The sequence below is a fragment of the Pygocentrus nattereri genome, chromosome 24 (assembly GCF_015220715.1).
Source record: "Pygocentrus nattereri isolate fPygNat1 chromosome 24, fPygNat1.pri, whole genome shotgun sequence".
Taxonomy (NCBI): Eukaryota; Metazoa; Chordata; class Actinopteri; order Characiformes; family Serrasalmidae; genus Pygocentrus; species Pygocentrus nattereri.
Window position 1 is genome coordinate 3,080,271 of NC_051234.1, and position 23,098 is coordinate 3,103,368.

General features: G+C 43.8%; 1 protein-coding gene across 1 annotated transcript; it reads left to right on the plus strand.

Annotated features, from left to right (window-relative positions):
• The first annotated feature begins 1,523 nt into the window (after positions 1 to 1,523).
• cthrc1b (collagen triple helix repeat containing 1b) lies at positions 1,524 to 23,072 on the plus strand. Its single transcript, XM_017686181.2, has 5 exons — positions 1,524 to 1,646; positions 3,815 to 3,889; positions 12,516 to 12,734; positions 14,474 to 14,690; positions 22,459 to 23,072. Exons 1-5 carry the CDS (start codon positions 1,524 to 1,526, stop codon positions 22,599 to 22,601), a joined length of 777 nt encoding a protein of 258 aa, XP_017541670.2. The 3' UTR covers positions 22,602 to 23,072.
• The last annotated feature ends 26 nt before the right edge of the window (positions 23,073 to 23,098 follow it).

Below are 23,098 nucleotides of genomic sequence, written 5' to 3' on the forward strand. Positions count from 1 at the left end.
TGGTGAGCGTCCATCTCGCCAGGTGCCGTATATGTTTATGACAAAATAAAAGAGAAAACATTTATACAACTCAATTCGATCGTTTAGTACAAACACATAAACGTGAGAGTAGTGATGGTTCCGCATTTATAGCTGGAATAGCTGGGAAAATGTGTCCAGTGTACTGGACAATTGGAATGATGGGGTGTTTGTGTGCTGAATATGAATAATGAATATGTGACTTACATGTTGCTGAATAGCCTATAAATGATAGATGGTGCTGTGTGTGCCGAACATGAGTAAATGTTACTTAGATGTTGGTGTACATGTGCTGAATGTTAAGGCTTTTAGTTCATATGACATCGTCAGTGCCTGCAGTTATACATCAAATGCAATGATGTGAAACTACAACTGCTTTGGGCAGGATGCTTAAGGGTGGGTTGCTTTGAAATGCTTTTCTCCCCACTATCTGGCTGATGTAGAAGGAAACCAGATAGCAAACGTTACTGCTCACATTTACTAGCCTGTATATCACTCTATTCCTCTATGGAGGAGACCCTGTATGGTTATACGGCAACACGTAATGAATTCCTTGATATTGAATAAAACAAAACCCATTAAATTCTAGTTGTAGGCCGGAATATGAAGCTGGAATATCAAGTGGCTCTTCATTCAGTAGAAATTTTTTTAATCTATCGTTTAATTTTCAGTAAAACCTCAATCTGCCTCCTGATTAACTCAAACAAAAACTACAAATGTTTGATATTTTAAAAGCCTGTGCCAATATGTAGTTTCACTAGATAGGACGCAAGTCCATGAAGCAGCCAAAACCTAGGACAGCTAACAGGACACACTTGGAAAAACAGCAAGAATTGTGTGGAAAAAATGGTAAAAACAAAAACTTAGAGGCAAAATTGCACAACAAGAAACAGGTGTTAGGGATAATAAGGGGGCGGAGCCAGAATGTCCCTAGCCAGAGATCCATAAAGGGAGTCCTGAGACAAACTACAAGAATAGTGGTGAATTGTTTAACAGTATCTTCTTCTTCTTCTTCTTTCAGCTGCTCCCTTTACCTCTTCTCCTTCTGCCCGGCAGCTCCATCTCCAACATTCTTTGCCCAATATATCCACTATTCCTCCTCAACACATGTCCAAACCATCTCAACCTGGCCTCTCTGGCTTTATCTCCAAACTGCTCCACCTTCACCGTCCCTCTGATCTGCTCATTTCTAATCTTGTCCATCCTGGTCACTCCTTTCCCCTAAATCGCTCGACCCGATTCATAAGCTACTACTTGCGAGCGACTCCGGAACGAATCGGTTCTTTCGAACTGATTCAGAAGCTACTACTTGCGAGCGACTCCGGAACGAATCGGTTCTTTCGAATCGATTCTTCCCCCTAAATCGTTCGAACCGATTCAGAAGCTACTACTAAATCGGTTCGAGCGATTTAGGGGAAAGAATCGATTCGAAAGAACCGATTCGTTCCGGAGTCGCTCGCACAAGCGGCCGTTGGAGAGTTTTTTCATTCATACCCGTCTTTGACATGGAGCAGCTAACAGTGACGGCAGGACTGCTCGTTTTCCTCTGTTTAACATTTCCCTGCCAAGGAGCCGAAAGGATCAAAAACAGAGGACTGCGGCAGAAGGACGTTGAATACGTGGACAAAGTAAGACTTTTCTTTCCTTCTCAGCGCTGAACTCGAAGGGTTTCTATCAGAAACGTTACTTATGGAGGTGAGTAAAGCAGCCTAAGCCAAACTACAGTAAAAATGTCCTTATTTCAGTGACATAATGACGTAATTGTATGTAAAATAAGGCCTAAAATGACTTTTTCAGAGAAAAAAAGTTTTAGGTAAGTTCCTATAGACCTGCACTGGAGCCTCTAAGCTCCTCTCAGTTCAGCAGCTGAAGCTTGTCTTCCTTCTGTGGAGCCCCTGAGGTGGTACGGTGATAATTTTAGTATTGCGTGGCCACAAATTAATATTAAAGCCAAAAATGACCATATTCAGACCACAAATTTCTATATCAAGGCCACTATAGATTTTGCTCAGGCAACAAATTTCTATTTTGAGCTCACATTATACTATGTTGAGGCCACAAATTAATATCTTGAGGTCACAAATTACCATAATGAGACCACAAAGTCCCATATTGCACCCACAAATGACTAGACTGAGATCACAATATACTATGTTGAGGCCACAAATCGATGCATTTAGACCACAGTATACCATGTTGAGGGCACAAATAACTGCATCGAGGCCACAATTGACTATATTAAGCTAACAGTTTACTTTGTTGAGGCCACAAATTATAAACTGAGGCCACAAATTACTATATTGAGACCAGCCATTTCTAAATTGAAGCCCAAAGTTACTATATTGAGTTCACAATACACTGTGCTTAGGCCATGAATAATATATTGAGGCCACAAATTACTATGAGACCCCAAAATAATATGTTGAAGCCACAAATTAATATATTGAGGCCAAAAGTGATAAACAATTAATTGATGCCACAAATTATCACAATGAGAACACAAAGGTACTAGACTTACTAGATTGAGCTCACTGTGTACTATGTTGAGGCCACAAATTAATGTATTGAGGCCAGAAGTTATAAACTCAACTTGTGGTCCTCAGTATAGTAATATGTGGCCTCATTATATTGATTCATGGCCACGCCTTTGTCTTCGTCTTCATCTTCATCTTAGGTTCTCTGTACTTTTTATCCGTCTAGTCTAAAATAAAATGCGACAGCTCCAAAGTAAGAAGCGTGAGCGACAAGCGGGCCAGAAGCTGAACCAACCGAACAGAACAGAATCAAATTACAATAGAATTCCAGCAATTCTGCAAAATATCCGCCTAATTCAGTCTTTGAGATAAGAGCTCTGTCTGGTGGTGATACGAATCAGGAGTCGAGACGTTTGCAGGGCAAATATAACCAATTCATTTACTAATCAGAACCGCCAGTGAACCTTCTGGGTTTTTAACGTGGTATCAGTGGGGATAAAGTGACGCAGCTGTTCCCTTTGGGGGCTGTTTTGCCTTAGAACATTGAACATTGGGCATGAGAGAGCCTCTGCGCCACGGACGAGCTTTAAAGATACATTTGAGAAAAAACACTTTTTTACTAAACAAGCGTAAAGCAGGGTGAAACGTTTAGAGCCGTGAACCTCTTCAGATGTCTGGTTCCTATCACCACCACTGTGAAGACTGAGTAATTCTGTAGTTTCTCTAGAACCAGCGCATTTCACAACAAAGCCCCTGTGTTACGTTAATCATGCAGAACTTTAAAAATATTAGTGGAATTCAGCCTTTAAACCCAGAAGGGGAAAAAAGCAGCTTTCACACAAACATACCGGACTAGAAGTAGCAGTATTACCCTTTAAAAATCCATCAAAAAGTGCTTCCCTTCACTGAAATGACTGAAACGGAACTAATTACTGCCCACCTCTTATTTAGTGTGCACCTTTTTCGACCTCCTCTTCAGGAAACGCACCCTATCTTCGGTGCAAAGAGGTCGCCGCAGCATGAGAACAACACATCGTCATCATCTCTCTCCTGTGAAACCCATTACAGCCTGATAGCCATTAGGTGTCAGTTCCCTGTTTGCAGATACTAACCGTCTCAGATTTGCCCCGGCGTGACCGGTCGCAGTGTTGCTAATGCCTCAAAGATCTGCTCTGATTTATAATATGTAAATTAAAATGATTAAAAATGGATTGGGTTAAGAGATAAGTTAATGGAGCAGCCCTTATCAGGCAGTGGATGGCAAAAAAAAGCAATTACAGTCCAAATCACTTGCTGATGGGAGTTATTTGTGATCCTTTTAGTGCACTGAGGGCCCCACAGGCAAACTCAACTGCACCAGACACACAGCTGAGAGCCAGTCGACACAGTACACCATGGTAACTTCCGTCTCCATTCAATGTTTATTTAACAGGGGGCAATACGTGAACATAGGAGAGGCCACAGAATAGATTGGTGGACTTTTTTTTTTTTTAAAGTTAGTTTTTTTTTTTAGGGCGGCACGGTGGCGTGATGGGCAGCGCTGTCGCCTCACAGCGAGGAGGGCCTGGGTTCGATTCCCCAGCCGGGTGACCGGCGTCCTCTCTGTGTGGAGTTTGCATGTTCTCCCCGTGTCTGTGTGGGTTTCCTCCCACAGTCCAAAGACATGCAGTCAGGCCAATTGATATGCTACATTGCCCCTGGGTGTGAGTGTCTGTCTGTCTGCCCTGCGATGGACTGGCGACCTGTCCAGGGTGTATCCTGCCTTCTGCCCAATGACCACTGGGATAGGCTCCAGCGCAACCCTGAGGGAGAAGCGGCTCAGAAAATGGATGGATAGTTTACTTTTTTTTTTTTTTTTTTTAATTAACAGTGTTGCAGTGTTTCCATGAAAAGTAAAAACAAAAAAAAAGGTACAAGCTGTATTATATACATTCTTCATGAATAAGCAACAAAGGGAATCCACTTTAAAATAAAAGTAGCCAATAGCGTAATAAAAATAAAAGAAAATTATTAGACAGATCATCAAATTACACAAAAAAAAACCCAAGATTTCTCACTGCATTAGTAGATCTCGAACCGGGCCCCATCTCTTAGTACATACATCCTTTTGAATTCTTAATAAGTGCTATTTGTTCCATTTGTTAGACGCATCCCATACCTTTTGGATCCATACATTATATGTGGGAGGGTCTGGATCCATCCATTGAATTGTAGTACATTTCAGAGCTACTGTTAGTAATGTTCCTAGAAGGTGTTTCTTAGATCTTCCCTCTAGGTTATCTGGTATTACTCCCAGACTGGTGAGCTTTTTAGCTCTAATTTTCAGTGTTTGTCTCCAGGTGGTCGTTTAAAGGGTCCATTTCTCTCTCTCTCTCTCCGGTTTCATCGCCTGGTTGCCCCTCTAGATGCATGAAGTTGTTTGTGAAACATCTAGAAACACCTCCAGCATGCTCTGTGTTCTGCACCTAATTTCCTTCCCCCTGAAAAGAGACAGTTCAGATCTGTTTGGCCCTAAACCCATCGATTTTATGACTTACGGTGCCATTTTTATTACTCAGTGATGTTGAGAGAGTCAGTGCGCTTGATCATCGGCGGATGGTTAAATGCTAAGAGTGTTGCAAACAGCTGCAATAAGTTATCCTAAAAAGCCTCGCCTCGCTCCGAGGCATTTTGACAGCAAGTGGAAATAGAAAGCAGTAAACAGAGTCAATTGATGGCTACAGCTCTCCGAATGAGTTTTTAAAAGAGCTGCGTCTGACCAGCGAGGACTTGGAAGGAGCGGAGCGTTCTGACAAGTCCACCTCTTTCTCTCTTTTTTTTCACCCTCCGGGCCAGCCTGTTTACTTCAGGCCATAGGATACCAGAGAGGCCGCCCACGTGACGCCTCAGCCTGGCTCTTGGTGAGCCGTGTTCAATAGGAAATGAAAAAAGATCGAGGGCGCAGTCTATCGGAGACGGAGAGGGATAAAAAGAAGGGGAAAAAAAACGACGTAGCTCCCTGATTCATCACAGTTCATCATCCCAAAAAAAGCTCCCCCTTCAGCATCTTATTGTAAATGGTTCTATTACTTAAATATCATACCAGATTTATCATTGTAATGAAAAATCTCGGAGCTAAGGGGGAGTGCTCATCTATTTGGATTGATTCAATATTCACTCCATTGTACGGGCCTGTGGAGTGGGCCGGCTCACCTCAGTGCATTTTTCATCTGGGCTCTCCCATGAGCCTCCTCGTCTGGTGCATTTCAGTCGGCAGCTTCCAATTGATGGACCTGGTGGCCCCGGCAGCCGCGGTCCACCCCGGTCAAACGCAGTTGTTTATCTGTGTGTGCATCCGTGGCTTTGTTTGTGGGGATCCTTGAGCTTGCTGTCAATAAGAAGGTGCCAGAAGCTTCGAGGTGTGAGAGCACTGGGGCCCTTAATAAATATGAATACGTTTCACTCCGCGGTCTGCCTCTGGCCGATAGTGAGAAGATTTATAGCTTGGTTAAAGACCCTTATTTCCACGCTCCGCGCTCACAGGCATACCGATGAGGCTGTGAATTACTCTGGCAGGTGGGAACGCGGGTGACGCCGCAGCTACCCGATGGCAAAAGCAGACCTGCTCCTCTCGTAGGCCACTTATTGTCCTCAGCGCTGGGGTCGGGTTACAGGAGCAGCGCTCCCTCTTGTTATCCTCAAGGGCAACACACTGTGTGCTTTATAGATACGGCCTGTTCTCCACTGGGTACGGCGGCAACATACGGTACTTCTGAAGGTACATTAAACATACGACCTGCACTGAAACGCAGTGCCGAACTGTGACACCCAGAGCTGGGCCTTCAGTTCGGGCCCTAAATGTCAAACTCGGTCAAAATATGACCCACCTCAATGATAAAGCCAGCGTTCCTATGGTACTCTAGTGTGTTGGTCGGCAATGCGCATGAATCATTTTGGAGGTTTGGTTAAGGTTATATAGCGGCCCGGGAACACAGCATACGACTGGTTGAGGTTGGGGCTAGGTTATATTAAAGAGACGACTGGTTAAAGGAATAAGTGAACAGTCAAATCAGCTTTTTAAAGTTTGCACCGTTGCATTTAGGGCCTGTTTTAACATCATTCACAACAAAACTGTGTAGCATTATTGTGCAGATGTTCCTCTCTCCAGTGTGCCTACATTAGCACAAATTGATGAGGTAGTCTAGTACACCTGTACTCTGCATGTTTTGATTGCAAGTATTTTTTTTTCCTTCCTACAAACATTTCAGCCGACTCAGCTTTCTGTCGCACAGCAGGGTGGCGCGACTCTTCATTAGGATGCTGTTCTGTGTGTATAACACTTGTATAATAAAGAGCTTCTTGCATTGAAATATTGAAATAACACTCTGTGAGAAACATCATCATATTCAAAAGTTATGTCCTCTGCTAACTTAAAAGTAGCACTTCTGCGAAACCTGCAGTGTTGTTTATTAACCAAAAGGCAGTAAAAGCAGAGCAGTAAGTTAGCTGTAGCATCGCCAGTCTCCTGTCCCTGCTCTCTGCCCCGCCCTCTCCCGGCGTACTCAGTATGATGCCGTAAGGGGTCAGGCGGCCCCGCCTGCTGCCAGCAGAGGGCGACGGCGGCAGGGTGTCCAGTCTGTGCATACCATTGACGCAGTGGTAACTCCGTGGACCGTCGATCAGTACAGTGGTGGTTCAAGCCTGGCTCCAGATCACCTCAATCACAACCTTCCAAACCTGTAGTCTATTGGCCCTCTAAACCTATTTAGTCCTCTTCTCACTGGTTTTTCATTTCTGCACTTGGGCCCGTCTCCCCTGGGTCCGCTGAAGTAACAGAATTGGTGGTTAGTGTTATCTTTCAAGAGTGTTGAGCTGTCCAGTGACATTGTGTTAGCAGCAGTTGCGGCACATGCAGCTGTACTTTGCATGTCTTGGTAGTAGCTTGAGCTAGACTGCATCCTCCCAGCTTGGTAGCATCATGCGAATAGGGGGGACCTATAGTATACACTATATTGTATATAGTTTTCACTCACCTGTCCAAATCATTGAATTCAGGTGTTCCAGTCACTTCCATGGCCACAGGTGTGTAAAGCCGAGCCCCTTGGCCTGCAGTCTGCTTCTACAGGCATTAGTGAAAGAATGGGTCGCTCTCAGGAGCTCAGAGAATTCCAGCGTGGTACCGTGATCGGACGCCACCTGTGCAGCAAGTCCAGTCGTGAAAGTTCCTCACTACTAAATATTCCACAGTCCACTGTCAGTGGGATTATAACAAAGTGGAAGTGATTGGGAACGACAGCAACTCAGCCACGAAGTGGTCAGCCATGTAAAATGAGCGGGGTCAGTGGATGCTGAGGAGCATAGTGCGCAGAGGTCACCGACTTTCTGCAGAGTCAATCACTACAGACCTCCAAACTTCATGTGGCCTTCAGATCAGCTCAAGATCAGCGTAGAGAGCTTCATGGAATGGGTTTCCATGGCCGAGCAGCTGCATCCAAGCCTTACATCACCAAGCGCAATGCAAAGCGTGGAATGCAGTGGAGTAAAGCGCCGCCACTGGACTCTAGAGCAGTGGAGACGTGTTCTCTGGAGTGACCAATCACGCTTCTCCTTCTGGGAGTCCGATGGACGAGTCTGGGTTTGGTGGTCTGACTGCATTGTGCCGAGTGTAAAGTTTGGTGGAGGGGGGATCATGGTGTGTGGCTGTTTTTCAGGAGTTGGGCTCGGCCCCTTAGTTCCAGTGAAAGGAACTCTTAAAGCTTCAGCACCAAGAGATTTTGGACAATTTCATGCTCCCAACTTTGTGGGAACAGTTTGGGGACGGCCCCTTCCTGTTCCAACATGACTGCACACCAGTGCACAAAGCAGGTCCATAAAGACCAGGCCTTCTCGTCCAGCACCAGTGTCTGACCTAACAAATGTGCTTCTGGAAGAACGGTCAAAAATTCCCATAAACACACTCCTTACCTTGTGGAAAGCCTTCCCAGAAGAGTTGAAGCTGTTATAGCTGCAAAGGGTGGGCCGACATCATGTTAAACGCTATGGATTAAGAATGGGACGTCACTCAAGCAAATACTTTTGGCAATATAGAGTATATAGCAGGCTAAAACTACTAAATTGGGGGAAAGTGGGGGAAAGTGGGTAACCCCCCCCCCCAAAAAAAAACAGATACATTAAGAAGTGCATACAAAAAGTATTTTGCTACTTTAGCCATTCAGCGAACTTTAACAAAACTCTTTAGGTTACTTCAGAGATTGAGATTTCAAACAGCTTCAGCACAACATCAAACTGGCTACGTTCACATCACCAGGCTGAAGTGGCACAGATCAGATTTTTTGCCCTAATGTGACTCAGATCTGGTGTTTTCAGGGGTGTCTGGACACAAATCTGATCTTTTCAAATCCGACCTGAGCCGCTTTCATATATGGTCCTAGATCGGATGTGTATCTGATTCGTGGCCATGCGACCTTAATGTGACGTTCAGATCGGAATTCATGTGATTTTTTTTTTTTTCCCCCACTGTGCTGCCCCATCATTCAGCGTTACCATGGCAACAGCGCCGAACAGCTGTTAAAGCCTGTAAACGGTGGAAAAGCAGCTCATCTCACCTTTTTCTCCTCCGTCTGGCTCTAATAACGAAGCCGAGAGCTGATCAGAGTTAATGATCTTCTCAGCGAAGCTCGTTCTGCTCGTTAGTTTGTGCCGATGATGCAGTGATTCAGTCACGTGACGTCACTGAGTAGGAGGAGCTCATGAGGGTCAGTTCAGGACGCCGGTTCATCACATTAATGACTGATTTGAGTCACTTGCCTAAACGAGTCTGAACCATCGAGTCAGAGAGATCGGATCTGAGCAACGAGGCTTGTAATGCGAACATAGCCTGAGAGTCTTTGTGTGGAGAAAGCCCTAAGGCTGCTGTAAGGTACGGGGGTGGAGGCATCAAAGCTTTTCTTCGGGTGGTGTTGGTGAGCTTGTGCTCATCGATGGCATCACGATCGCAGAAGTATGCCACGGCATTATGGATGCAAAACTGCGGAAGAAAGTCTGCAAAGAAACTTCTCGAACGATAACGATCTGAAACACGACAGCTGATTTCGAAAGAATACTGAGTGACTGTATTGGATGGTTTGTTGAAATCAAATCCTGCTTGTGTTTGGCGTTCCGTATCCTGGCACGGTGAACTATCCATCCATCCATTTTCCAAGCCGCTTCTCCGTCAGGGTCGCGGGGTACGGTGAGCTAAGGATGGCACAAATGTCCACATTCCTTGTGGGGCCACTGTATATTTTAGTGAACACTGTTATAATAATTGATTATAATCACATGCGGTTGAATTGTCACCTTTTAAATCAATGCATCTTGGACAGCACTGTTCAATTTGCACATCATTCCGAGGCTGTTGAAGTACATTTGCACTCTCCACTTGCGTAACCACAGATGTGCCAACACTGCATAGCTGCAGATGTACTGAGAGCCTTTACAGGTCACAGTAGCTTAAGTGTGTGTGTGTGTGTGTGTGTGTGTGTGTGTGTGTGTGCAAATTTATCACAATAACTTCTGGTCTCAGGCAACTACAGTGCGGTTCAAGTGTTTTGTGTTCTATACCGAGAAGGCCGGGTGGGCGGCATATTGTTCTGGCGTCTTTGGCGGGGAACGCCGTCTGTGTTTGAATCAGTCTGAGACACAGTCAGCATCTGTGTAAACAGCAGCAGGGGTGGAAAATAAATCACACCGCTGGTGCCCGGAGCCCGTCACTGCCTACACGGATAAATGATTCACAATCTTCTGCATGATTCATGGAGAGCAGCAGAGAGGGAGAACATGAGCCTTGACATTCCGACGGACTTCTTTTTTTGACTACCTCTTTCATTTGATCAATGAAAAGAAGTGATGATTGAACAAAAGGTTGATCTACGATGCTACACTGCTAAACCTACAATCGGGGGGATGTAGATCTAATTTACTTCCCGGATGATTAATGGTGATTTTAAAATCTGTTAAAGATTCTGGAAGGAGGGAATTGTAATATGCAACGCAATATGAAAAGTGTGATTGTATCTACTGCATTTCAGTCCTGCTGCACCACCGTATATCAGCCCACCCCGTTTTGGAGCTGCCAGATTGCTCAAACACAAGCCACTCCACTTTCTGAATGCAAATAGCAGCTCTCCAAATTGCCCGGTGCCTATTTTAGCAGAATAAAGTACACATTGTGTCCCTGAAACTACTGTTGCTAACAGTTGGCTTTGCTTTGCTGAAATTTGATCCTGGAGTTGGCAATATTCATGCAGTGGTGGTAAACAGGAGGCAAGCTTTTGTGCGGTCAGTCAAGGTTTTTTCTCCACTTCCAGAAATAATAATTATGTCTGACCAGCAGCAAACCCCTCCACCCAAACCCACCCACTCCTCCTGGACTGGAACTGATTGATCAGTAGTAACCTAAAGGAACAGTTCACCATGTGAAATGACACGTATGGTTTCCTTGTATGTTTTCTAAGAAAATGGAAAAACAGGCAATTTCCAGGCTTTCATAACAGCTGCTTGTACTATTGTTGGCAATGATAACATGCCTTTTGTCCATTTTTAGAGACAATGTGTCATACAGTATCAGAAACCACATAGGCAAGTCTATTTGAGATCACTTGACAACATGGTTTAAGGGTTGAAGGCCAGATAACACACCAATCAGGCATAATGACCACCTCCTTGTTTCTACACTCACTGTCCACTTTATCAGCTCCACTTACTGTATAGCTGCACTCTGTAGTTCTACAGTTACAGACTGTAGTCCATCTGTTTCTCTGATACTCTGTTACCCTGTTCTTCAGTGGTCAGGACCCCCGTGGACCCTCACAGAGCAGGTGCTATTTGGGTGGTGGAACATTCTCAGCACTGCAGTAACACTGACGTGGTGGTTTTTAAACACTGTGTCCACTCACTGTCCACTCTATTGGACACTCCTACCTTGTCGGTCCACGTTGTAGATGTAAAGTCAGAGGCGACAGCTCATCTGCTGCTGCACAGTTTGTGTTGGTCATCCTCTAGTCCTTCATCAGTGGTCACAGGACGCTGCCCACAGGACGCTGTTGGCTGGATATTTTTGGTTGGTGGACGATTCTCAGTCTGAGGTGTTTAAAAACTCCAGCAGCACTGCTGTGCCTGATCCACTCAGACCAGCGCAACACACACTAACACACCACCACCACATCAGTGTTACTGCAGTGCTGAGAATGATCCACCCCCCAAATAGCACCTGCTCTGTGAGGGTCCATGGGGGTCCTGACCACTGAAGAACAGGGTAACAGAGTATCAGAGAAACAGATGGACTACAGTCTGTAACTGTAGAACTACAGAGTGCAGCTATACAGTAAGTGGAGCTGATAAAGTGGACAATGAGTGTAGAAACAAGGAGGTGGTCATAATGTTACGCCTAATTTGGTGGTGCATGTTATCTGCAGTAGCCTCATAGCTTCAAAAGCAACTAAAGAAGCAAACTTCAGATACCCAACATGTCTTGGCTGACTGGCTCCATTTAGGGAAATGTGGGAAACTGCTTGAACTTGATCTTTTTTCATCCGACTGTTCCTTCAAATGAAATGTGGTACAGTGCTGTTGCCCGGGGTTTGATTATCTCTCACCAGATTTAAAGCTAAACAGTGATTTGAGAGCTATTTTGTTTGCTTTTTCTTAATGGCGGTTCATTTAAGATGCCTAAAGACCTCATAGCAACTTCCTAACCACAGCACGAGGCGATATTTGAAGGTTTTTGATTGTAGCGTTGATGCTGGCATAAACAAGCCAATTAGAGTTTCAGCACATTTCATTAAGGTGCTGTTTAGTCTGCCAGTGAGTTTGACACAGGCAGCGTACTTGCAGCTCCTTCTGGTAGGTTTATAATAAATCAAGGTGGCATGGTGACCACTTTTTTTCCAAAAATCCAAATCTTGCACTTTCCAAATTGCGTTCTTAATGATCTGTAGCATGTTGTGTAATCCATTAGCGTCAAACGAACCTGCTGGATCCAGTTGTTTTATTTTTCCGTTGCAGTACTCCAGCTGTCTGCAGGGTCCGCAAGGCATGACGGGCAGGGATGGAAATCCGGGAGTAAATGGAATCCCGGGTACGCCAGGTGTGCCGGGACGAGACGGGGCCAAGGGGGAGAAAGGCGAATGCGTGAGTGAGATATTTGAGGAACCCTGGAGACCCAACTATAAACAGTGCGCCTGGAACTCCCTCAACTACGGCATCGACCTGGGCAAAATCACAGTGAGTGACACTGGCAGGTGGCAGTTTGAGGACAGTTCAGCTCAACAGCTTTTTCTAAAGTCCTTCGGAAGCTGAAACAGCTGTGTGCAGGGAGGGAAAATGCCAAATGCCAGGTTCTGTGGCTCCTCAGGACTGGGAGTGAAGGTCGCTGGTCTAGCAGTTTTTCTTTTTGTCCTCAGATCATTGCTTCTAGGCAAAATGAAACATTTTATATATAGAATGAGGTATATTGTGGTATTTCTGATAAAATTAGTATACCAAGTTAGTACTTTGCTTTGCTGCCTGGAAGCAAAAGCAGAACAGTTAGGAGAGTTAGCTAGTGAGCTATTTTCAGTCTTTGTAATTATAGAGGATTAAAAGAGGCTGAAAGTATCTCCCTCTCTACGCTCTCTGCAGCATGGAGCATCGGTTTGGTTTTCTTAAAGATTTGGTTCTTCTGGTGGAAATGTGTGATTGCATGCACCGCCTGGGAGAACGTTCTGTAACATGGGTTGTGAGCTGGTGAGTCTGATGACGGTGAGTGCACTGAAAGAGTGTTTAAAGAGAAGTCCACACTTGGTGAAGGACGTGTCTTCTGAGGATATACGTGAATGTTCTGTTATTGTTATCATAATGATGATTTCGCATTTGAAACCTAAACATTGAGCCAGACCTTCTTTTTGAGTCTATGCACGTGACGTACATAAAGACATGTGATGTGATACGAAAACCTCTGACTTTTTAATGATTATTTCAGGTTTTACAGGGTGACTCGCAGCAGCACATATTTTACCCTGTTTTTTTTTTTTCCCTAACGCAGAAATGCAAATTCTTTCAATTTTAAGAAAAGTCATAGTGCAGTTTTAAATCAGACATAATGAAGAGCAGCCAGGCTAAGCCTTCTGTTTTCTTTAGGAATCAAAATTCAAATAAAATCAAAATAGCAATAGCCACGTTTACATGCAGCCTAATAATCCATTAATGATCTGACTAATGGCTCAATCGGAAGAGAATACGTCAATGTAAACGTATTTGGGACACGGCCATTCGGAATACAATTTCTATCCGATTGATCGAGGTGGGTAATCCTGTAAATAATCCGTTAAATAGAAGAATAATGTCCGTGTATCCGATTACATTCCCTATCGGAAAGTTTCAGTCCGTTCTGCATGAGCGTCGCGTCACAGTGAGAGTTTATACCGTTCAACACGGCGGAGCAGAAACTGGTCTGCAGAGGAGACGAAGTTCATGCTCTGATCTTTAAAAGACGGCGGTGGGACGGACGTCCAGCTTATGCGTCTCAGAGCACGACGTCTTCCTCTCGGCCTTCTTTAATAAGGACACGTGAAGGACGTTTTCCTGAGTCTGACGTCATTTTAAAGCAGTTAAAAACACAATCACTGCTCACTGCTGCTCATCTCACTCTGACTGGACCTCATGTGATGTTCGCTGTCTGGGTAACGGTTACTCTAAACGCTGCTCCACGCATGCGCGTCATTTTCCATCGGATTATTTGTAGTGAGCATGTAAGCACCTCAGTCTGAATCTGTAATCGGATTGGATTCAATCGGACTGGCGAAAATCTTTGTATTAATACAGACACTGTCAAATTATATGGACAGATATTTTGGCCGTATCAGCCAGACTAAATTCCTACACTGACACTTTTTGGGAGAACTTTGTTGGGGGAAACGTACCATCTGTGTTATTTCCTCATCTTCAGGAGAACACGTCCACTAAACTTGCCGTCTCGCCTGCAGGAGTGCACGTTCACGAAGCTGCGCTCAGACAGCGCCCTCCGCGTGCTGTTCAGCGGCTCTCTCAGGCTCAAGTGCAAGACAGCCTGCTGTCAGCGCTGGTACTTCACCTTTAACGGAGCGGAATGTTCTGGGCCGCTGCCCATAGAATCCATCATCTATCTGGACCAGGGCAGCCCAGAACTCAACTCCACCATAAACATACACCGGACCACCTCAGGTGAGAGCTACGTAGATTTGGGAGATTGTAAATCACATTTCATTGATTTATCCCAACTGTACTCAGTCAGCTTAGAGAGGTTGGGCATCCAAAAGCATCTCGGACATTGTGCAGACTACCAGCACTGCTGTGTGAACACTCCAGTGTATTTGGCTCCATACTTCCACTTTTAAGTGAGTCACAGGACCCACACTAAGTACAGCTTCTTTGTACTTTTTCCCTTTTATTCTACTTTATAATGTACTAAATGGAAGATATATATATATAGATATTTTCTGGATGTTTGTGTGTGTGTCTACCCATCTCCAAGCCTCTCCTCGAGGAAGTCCAGTATTATATGTAGTTATAAAGCAGCTCCTGGTTTGACCAATCAGTGCTCAGTAAATTGAGCTCATGATGTAATTGATGATATTAACGAGTCTCTGTGGCGGCTGTGAAGGTGTCCAGGAAAAATATGGACCCAAGAAATTCTTGTTACTTTTTATAGTTTTTCTGTTTATTTGAATTATGAATACGACTTTATTCTAATGTATATTGTGATAAACTCACTGCTGAGGTCAACTGGTTAAACATTCGCTTAGACGCCTAAAACTTTCGCACAGTTGTGTGTGTGTGTGTGTGTGTGTGTGTGTGTGTGTGTGTGTGTGTGTGTGTGTGTGTGTGTGTGTGTGTGTGTGTGTGTGCGCGTTTATGTATGTATGTATATGTATATGTGTGTGTGTGTGTGTTAAATATGTCACAAATCTAGCAACGTCCCTATAAACACTAGTAGCAGATGTTCTTTTGTTCATTTCTATAGGTAACAGTTTGTCACAGAACCAGAAACCACAAGTCTTTGAGAAGTTCAGGAAAGCAAACGTGGGAGGATATAATGATGCCGTTGGTGCTAATTGGTGTGGTAGAAGCTTCCATTACTTGTTAGCTACATTAGCCTTAATGTTCCACTACAGAACTTCAAACACTAAGCATGTCTCAGCTAATCGACTGAGGGATGAGGGGGAAGATATTGCGAATATTAGAATTTCTGCCAAACTATCGCTTTAAAACCAGTTTGACCCCATTCACCCAGTACAGAGGGTGGTGACGTCGGCCTGCTTCGTCCTGAGATTGCTACCGGCGCTAACAACTACTAATGAAGTGGGGGGGAGTGCGGTTAGCATGACCTTGTTTATGCCGTGTAACCTGGTCCTGTTTGCTCTCCTTTATTGTTTAAGGATTTTAGGATTTGCGGGTGAAACGTTGCTTTGAAGTCTGTCAGTTGTTTACGTACAAGGACAGCAGGTTCATCTATATGCACATAAGAAAGAACGCATTTAGAGCACCGCCGCAAATTGCATGATTTGTAATTGTGTTTTCCATCGTAAGTGTGTTTGCAATTATAGCCATAATCACAAACACGCCTTTGCGCTAATGGATGCAAGCAGAAGATTGATAACTTATAGAAGAGCACTCACAACATCATCGCTTATACAAGGCAGAGGCATCTCAAGGAGAACACTCAGCATCAGGAAATACTTCAGCTTTTTAAAAGCCCTCAAAAGGAAGCTCTGAGAATAGTTCGATTGCATTCAGGTTTTGTTCTCTGAAGGTTTGCGAAGGCCTCATATCTCAGCGCTAGATTAATAGATTCATTTTATCGTTCTCCTGGGACGTTCTTAACATGATCGTGCTGCAGCAGCGTCGGTGCGGGAGTAAGCGTTCTACTTATGCAGCAGACAAAAAGGATGGAAGCGTGTAAAAACGTTTTACGAGCCATTTTGCCAGCAACCGACAAAACACAACATGTTTGTCGTCTCGTTAAACCAAAGAGGTTTTCGGTGGTTTCACTGGTTTGCCGTGCTCATACCCTGATTCTGATTTTATATGGGAAAAGCCTTCACGCTTGTTGTTTATTACATTCCCTTACAGTGAAATTTTGGTATTTATTTAACGCCTCTGCTGAAACTTCACGAGAGAAAGCTTTGAACTTAGCAGGCTGCTGAAGGAGTTCATTATTATGGAGGTGGGATTTAAGAAAACATATTAGTAACGGGGGAAGGCAAAATATACAGGATCACAACACTGAATACATTTTCCCGATGATGATGATGATGATGATGATTACATTCCCATTTTCAAAAAAGTTGGGACGCTGTGCAAAATGTAAACAAAATGCAATGATGTGCAAATCATTTGACCCGCACGGTTCATTGAAAAACAATATATCAAATGTTAAAACTGAGAAATATTTTTTTAAATAAAAATATTTGTTCATTTTGAGTTTATTTGCCAACAACACTTTTCAAAAAAAGTTGGGACAGGGGCATCTACATTTTTAGCTTTACATGCTAAATGTAAAGCTGAAAAAAAAAAACACCTGGTGGTTGATTGACAGCAGGTCAGTAACATGATTGGGTATAAAGAGCGTCTCAGAGAGGCGGAATCTTTCAGAAGTAAAGAGGAGGAGGGGTCACCACTCTGTGAAAGACTGCACCATCAAATAGAGCAACAGTTCAAGAAGAACGTTTCTCAACATAAAACAGCAAACAGCTTCTGCTTTTCATCGTCTACGGTGCAGAATATCATTAAAGACTCAGAGAATCTGGAGAAATCTCTGTCTGTGAGGGACGAGGCTGAACACCAGTACCTGCTGGCCGTGATCTTTGGGCCCTCAGGCAGCGCTGCATTAAAAACAGACATGATTCTGTAGTGGAAATCACTGCATGGACTCAGAAACACTTCTGAAAACCACTGACTGTGAACACAGTTCATCACTGCATCCACAAACGCTGTTAAACTCTAAAACACAAAGAAGAACCAAATATAAACAGGATCCAGAAACACTGCCACCTTCTCTGGGCCCGAGCTCATTTAAAATGGACTGAGGGGAAGTGGAAAAGCGTCCTGTCGTCCAACGAATCAACATTTGAAATTCTTTGTGGAAATCATGGACACTGTGTCCTCCGGGCTGAAGACCACTCAGCTTATCAGTGCTCAGTTCTAAAGCCAGTATTCATGATGGTCTAGGGGGCATTAGTGCACATGGCGTGGGTAACGTGCTCATCTGTGAAGGCTCCATTAAAGCTGAATGATATAAACATGTTTTTGGCAACATTTGCTGCCGTCCAGACGACGTCTTTTTCAGGGAAGGCCTGGATTATTTCAGAAAGACAATAACAAACCACCAGCATGGCTCTGTATTAAGAGTCCAGGTGCTAAACTGACCTGCCTGCAGTCCAGACTGGTCACCCACTGAGAACATTTGGAGGGTAAGGAAATGAAAAATACACCAAAGGAGACGCTGAACTGATGAGCAGCTGAAATCCTGAATCAAACAAGAACAGAAAACATTTCACTTTCAGAGCTACAGCAGCGTCTCCTCAGTTCCCAAACGCTTGCCGGGAGCTGTTAACACAGCGGTAAACACGCCCCCATCCCAACTTTCTTGGAACATGATGTTGGCATCAAATTCAAAATGGGCAAATATTTTTCAAAAACAATCAAATTTCTCAGTTTCAACATCTGATTTGTTGTCTGTCGCATTTTCATTTAAATATATGGTTTACATTTTCACATCATTGCATTCTATTTTATTTCCATTCTGCACAGCGTCCCAACTTTTTTGGAAATGGGTTGTAGTTTTTATTATTATTGTTGTTGTTGTTGTTGTTGTTGTTGTTGTTGTTGTTATTATTATCATTATTATTATTATTCTAAATGTCATCAAGACTATTCCGACTCCTGGCAAACATATGAATAGTGTTCCTACAAAGTATCCTGTCTTCTGTTTAGGTCCTTAGGCTTCTGAATTGCAGGTTCATGATTCCTCTAATGATATCCATCTTGTTGCTGGTGGTCCTCTTCCTTTTTTACCTTCAGCTGTTTCAGGCCTCAGGCATTTCCACTGAATTGGTTCCTCTCAGAATATTGTCCAAAATAAGATTCAGCTTGGTTATCTGGGCTTTAAGTGAGAAGTGAGGCTTGAAGTGGTTGAGGATGCATTCATTTGCTTTTCGTTTGCCGTCCATAGAACTCTCTTCTGTCTTCGCCAGGACCGAAATTCACAGCCATCAGTATTTTTCCTGTCTCGCTTGTTAATTGTTCAGCTTTCACGTTCATAAAGAATCACAGAGAAGACCTGGACAGTTTTGATTTGTAGAGACCGATTGATGCATTTGAAGATCATTTCAAGCTCCTTTTCCAGAGGTGGGAACAAGTGACTAAGTTGCAAGTAAGACTCAAGTCTCGAGTCAAGTCCCAAGTCAAGATAGTCGTGTCCCGAGTAGTTCAACTACACATGAAAAGAATTTCAAAAGTACTACTGAGTTTAATTAAAAAAAACTTTAGATATGAAGATAAATTGATGATTTTTGGGAACGTTGGGCGCACAAGATTAAAGCTCAGCACTAAAATTTGTTCAGCCAACTAAAAACAATCGCTAACTGAATTTAGACAACAACAGAAACTTAATCGACCGAGCTGGACCGAGCTGGACCGAGCTGTAAAGTTTACAGAAAATAACAAAACGATGGTGAATAAAGCTGAAGTTGACTCTTTACTCACCAGCTTCTTATGCTAATCTCCCGTTCCACGTTAAATGGTGCAGCAGTTACATTCCAGAGCCTCACTGCTGCACCAATTAAGGTGGAATAGCAAGTTCTAATACGAAGCAGGCGAATAGAAAGCCAGCTTCAGCCTCGCTGGTGATGTGTTGCCCTTGTTTTACCAGCAGAAGCTGTTGAAATCTGTCAAACACAGAGAGCCGTTTCCTCTGTTTTGCTACAATGAGGAAAATGGCCAGTTTGCCTGGTGAGCTTCTCCAGTAAGAGTGCAGTTTAAGTGCTGAGCGAGGGAGCACTGACGCTGTTGACACTTGTTTCTGGCTTACGGAGGCGAACTTGAGCTCTAACACTTCTCTGAGCATGAGCACAGTAGCAGACATCTCACGATGTTGCTGTTTATTCAGTTTACGGCAGAAAACAAATCCATTCGTATGAAAAGTAATGGACCGTGTGGAGTCCCGTCTGCAGTCACACTGGCGCTGAAGTCGAGGTCAAGTCCCAACTTTTTTATTGTCATAAGCAAAGTATGTCCTATCTTTTCACTCTGCTCTTTAATCGCCTTCATGAAGGCCTTAAAGATTTCCTGTTATGAGTTCTGAATCATCTGCATATCAAAGGTTATCTACGCTAATCCTGAATCCTCGGCTCACTTCCCTCCAGTCCTGCTCCTCTCATCTTCTGTTCATGTACAGGTTGAACAGGTATGTTGATGGTATACAGTCTCCTCCTTCGCCAGTGTGGAGCCATTCTGTTTGTGTGGTTTTTTTTTGTTTTTTTTATTATTATTATTATTATTTTTACCCGATTTTCTCCCCAATTTAGTCGTTTCCAATTCCACCAGCTACTTAGGACTCCCCCAATCACACGATACTACCAACGCTAGGAGGGTGAAGGCAGCACAGGCTTCCTCCGAGACCTGTGAAACCAGCCGCCGCATCTTTACGAACTGCCACTCACGCAACGTCACGGGACAGCCGAACGCGCTCGGAGGAAAGCGCCGACCACCAGACCTGTTACGTCAGCTAACAGACGCCTGCAATGACTAGTATCACACAGAGTGATAGGGGGGGGCCACGCTACCCACCCAGAGAGAGCGAGGCCAGCTGTGCTCTCTTGAACTTCCGGCTACGGACGACTGCAGCATCACCAGGGATGTCCTGATGACACGGCCAACGCTTAGACGGTCGCGCCACTCAGGAGCCCCCTGTTTGTTTTTTAGGGATGACTGGCTTGTGAATCAGTATAAAGGTTCCTCATTAGATGCTCTGGAATTCCCATTTCCTACCGACACGGCATAATTTTGTCGTCGACACCACCGTTGAGGGCTTTGCTGGAGTCGGTGAAACACAAGTTGACTTCCTTTTTGAACTCCTTGCCTTTCTCAATAATCCACTGCACATCAGTAATGATGTCTCTTGTTCCTCTGCCTTTCCCGAGTCCTGCTTGCACATCTGGCAGTTCTCGTTTGATGTAAGACTCTAGTCTGCGTCGAAAGATCCTGAGCGTAATTATGCTGGCGTGTGATATTAGGGAAATTGTGCGATAGTTTGCACACTCTTTCTTGTCTCCTGTCTTTGATGTTGGGAGATAAACTGACCTTCTACTCTGCTGGCCATTGAGCTTTTTTCCGGGTTTGTTCCCATAATTTGCTGAGCACTTTAACCGAATCTACAGACTCTTGAAATATTTCCATTGTGGTGTTATCACTTCCTGTGGCTTTCTTCTTTGGCAGTGATCTCAGGGCCTGTCTGTCTTCTAGCACTGAAGGTTCTTCTGTGTAGCCGACATCAAAAAAGTTGACATCACAGTATTTGTTCAGAGGTTTGGAGTTGGAACAGACAAACCAGTACTGTCATTTATTAAACATGTTTACAGTGGTTTTAATAAATGTTTTAGTGCTCAGTCCAATTAAACAGGACTAATTCTGCTCCCTTTGTAATTAAATATGCAGCTGATCAGTTCTGTTGATGTACTGATGCTGCCTACAGTATCCTCAGGAAAGCATGTCGTGACACAAGGTGATGTAATTTGTCACAATAATAGCTAATATTTTTAGATTTCCCACCCGTCACTTTGTACATTATTCATTATTATACATTATTTAAATAACCTCTTTGTTCTCTGTTCATAGGTATATTCTTCTCTATCATATATTAAAAAACTATAATCGATATACTTCAATAATACAAAGTTATTTTCACTTCTGTGTGTGTATCTCAGACCTCACAATCTGATTAACAATTCCATGCACAATGAAATCTTAGTCTTAAATATTTTCTCCAGTTAGATGCATTTTGACTATTTTGGTACGAATTGAGAATTATGCTTAAAAATACTGCCCTTCACACAGAAGACAGGGGTTCGATTCCCCACTCGGGCGAGTACACTATGCAATGCCACCGAGTTCTTGAGCAAGACTACATACTAAAACTACATTCATTCATGTCTGTAACTTGATTAAATGGTAAGTAGCTCAGGATTAGAGCATCTGAGAAACACAAAGGTAGTGGACTAATAATCTGAGCTGTATATTTGGTCACTTCACTGAATATTAGGGACCTCCTGATCCAGTTTCTTTGCCCCTCATCCAAGAAATTTATTGGTGAGCATCAGCGTTTAACGGTCTGGGTTTCCCAAAAGCATCTCAGCACATAGATGATTCTCAAATGGTAGAGCGAGCATCACACTGAACCCTTTCTCTACCACTAAGGATGATCTCAACGCTGTCATGTTCTTGGGAAATCGGGCACTGAGCTTTGTTTTCAAAGATAAAGCAGCCACAGAATTTAGGGGATGGATGGATGGATGGATGGATGGATGGATGGATGGATGGATGGATGGATGAGTATTGATTGTTATGGTGTTTGGGTTTCACATACGTTATCCTTTTAATTCACCTTTATAATAAATAGCATGTTTGATGCTGGATTATGATCAAATGTGATTTGGCCATCAGTAAGTTTGATAACCAGCAGCTATTTTTGAAACGTGTGTGGTTGTATGAACTCTGCACTTTTCTAAATGCACCATTTCTGCTAGTGCTTGTTTTGTATGCGCTTCTGGTTCAGTAGACTCGAAGCACAATACCTCACATTTTACATTCCCAGCTGAGCGATGAATTTTTACATGCCTAGATGATTCCGAACGTCTGGGCTGTAGTGTGTAAACATCCACTAACAGGAGTGTCCCACCTTTACCTTTTCTTTACCCCTTTTGGGGTATTTCAGTGGAAGGCTTGTGTGAGGGCGTCCGAGCCGGATTGGTCGACGTTGCTATCTGGGTCGGGACCTGTGGTGACTATCCCCGTGGTGACGCCTCAACCGGCTGGAATTCCGTCTCCAGGATGATCATTGAGGAGCTGCCCAAATGACTTCTGACCTCTTCTTCAATCCCATAAGTCATATCAAAAATCCACCCATGCACAGCTGAAGTCATGTCATTTTGTACTCGGCAGCAGACCCACGTAAGGAACTCCAGGTCTCAGATTTTTACACTTGATGGAGATCTTGGAAATCACCCCATGGTAAAGACAAATGTTCCAATGTCAGTTTTTTTCCTGAATGCCACTGCATCCTCTGAATTATGAGGTGGTTGGATTCAAAATACATGTAGTACAAGCCAGTGCCATCAAATGCGGTAGTTAAGACGCAGCAACAGTCTGATTAGATCATACTGTATAATACAGTATTACTTTCAATGCACAGAATTGTTACCTTGCTTGGAGTACACTCACTGGCCACTTTATTAGGCATACCTTGCTAGTAAAAGGTTGGACCTCCTTTTTCCTTCAGAACTGCTTTAATTCTTCGTGACAGACTTTCAACAAGGTGCTGGAAACGTTCCTCAGAGACTCTGGTTGGTTATTTG

Coding starts and splice junctions, on each gene's coding strand:
- cthrc1b (XM_017686181.2), top strand. CDS start 1,524: ATGGAGCAGCTAACAGTGACGGCAGGACTGCTCGTTTTCCTCTGTTTA. Junction 1,647..3,814: donor ACGTTGAATACGTGGACAAA/GTAAGACTTTTC, acceptor TGATCCTTTTAG/TGCACTGAGGGCCCCACAGG. Junction 3,890..12,515: donor AGTCGACACAGTACACCATG/GTAACTTCCGTC, acceptor TTTCCGTTGCAG/TACTCCAGCTGTCTGCAGGG.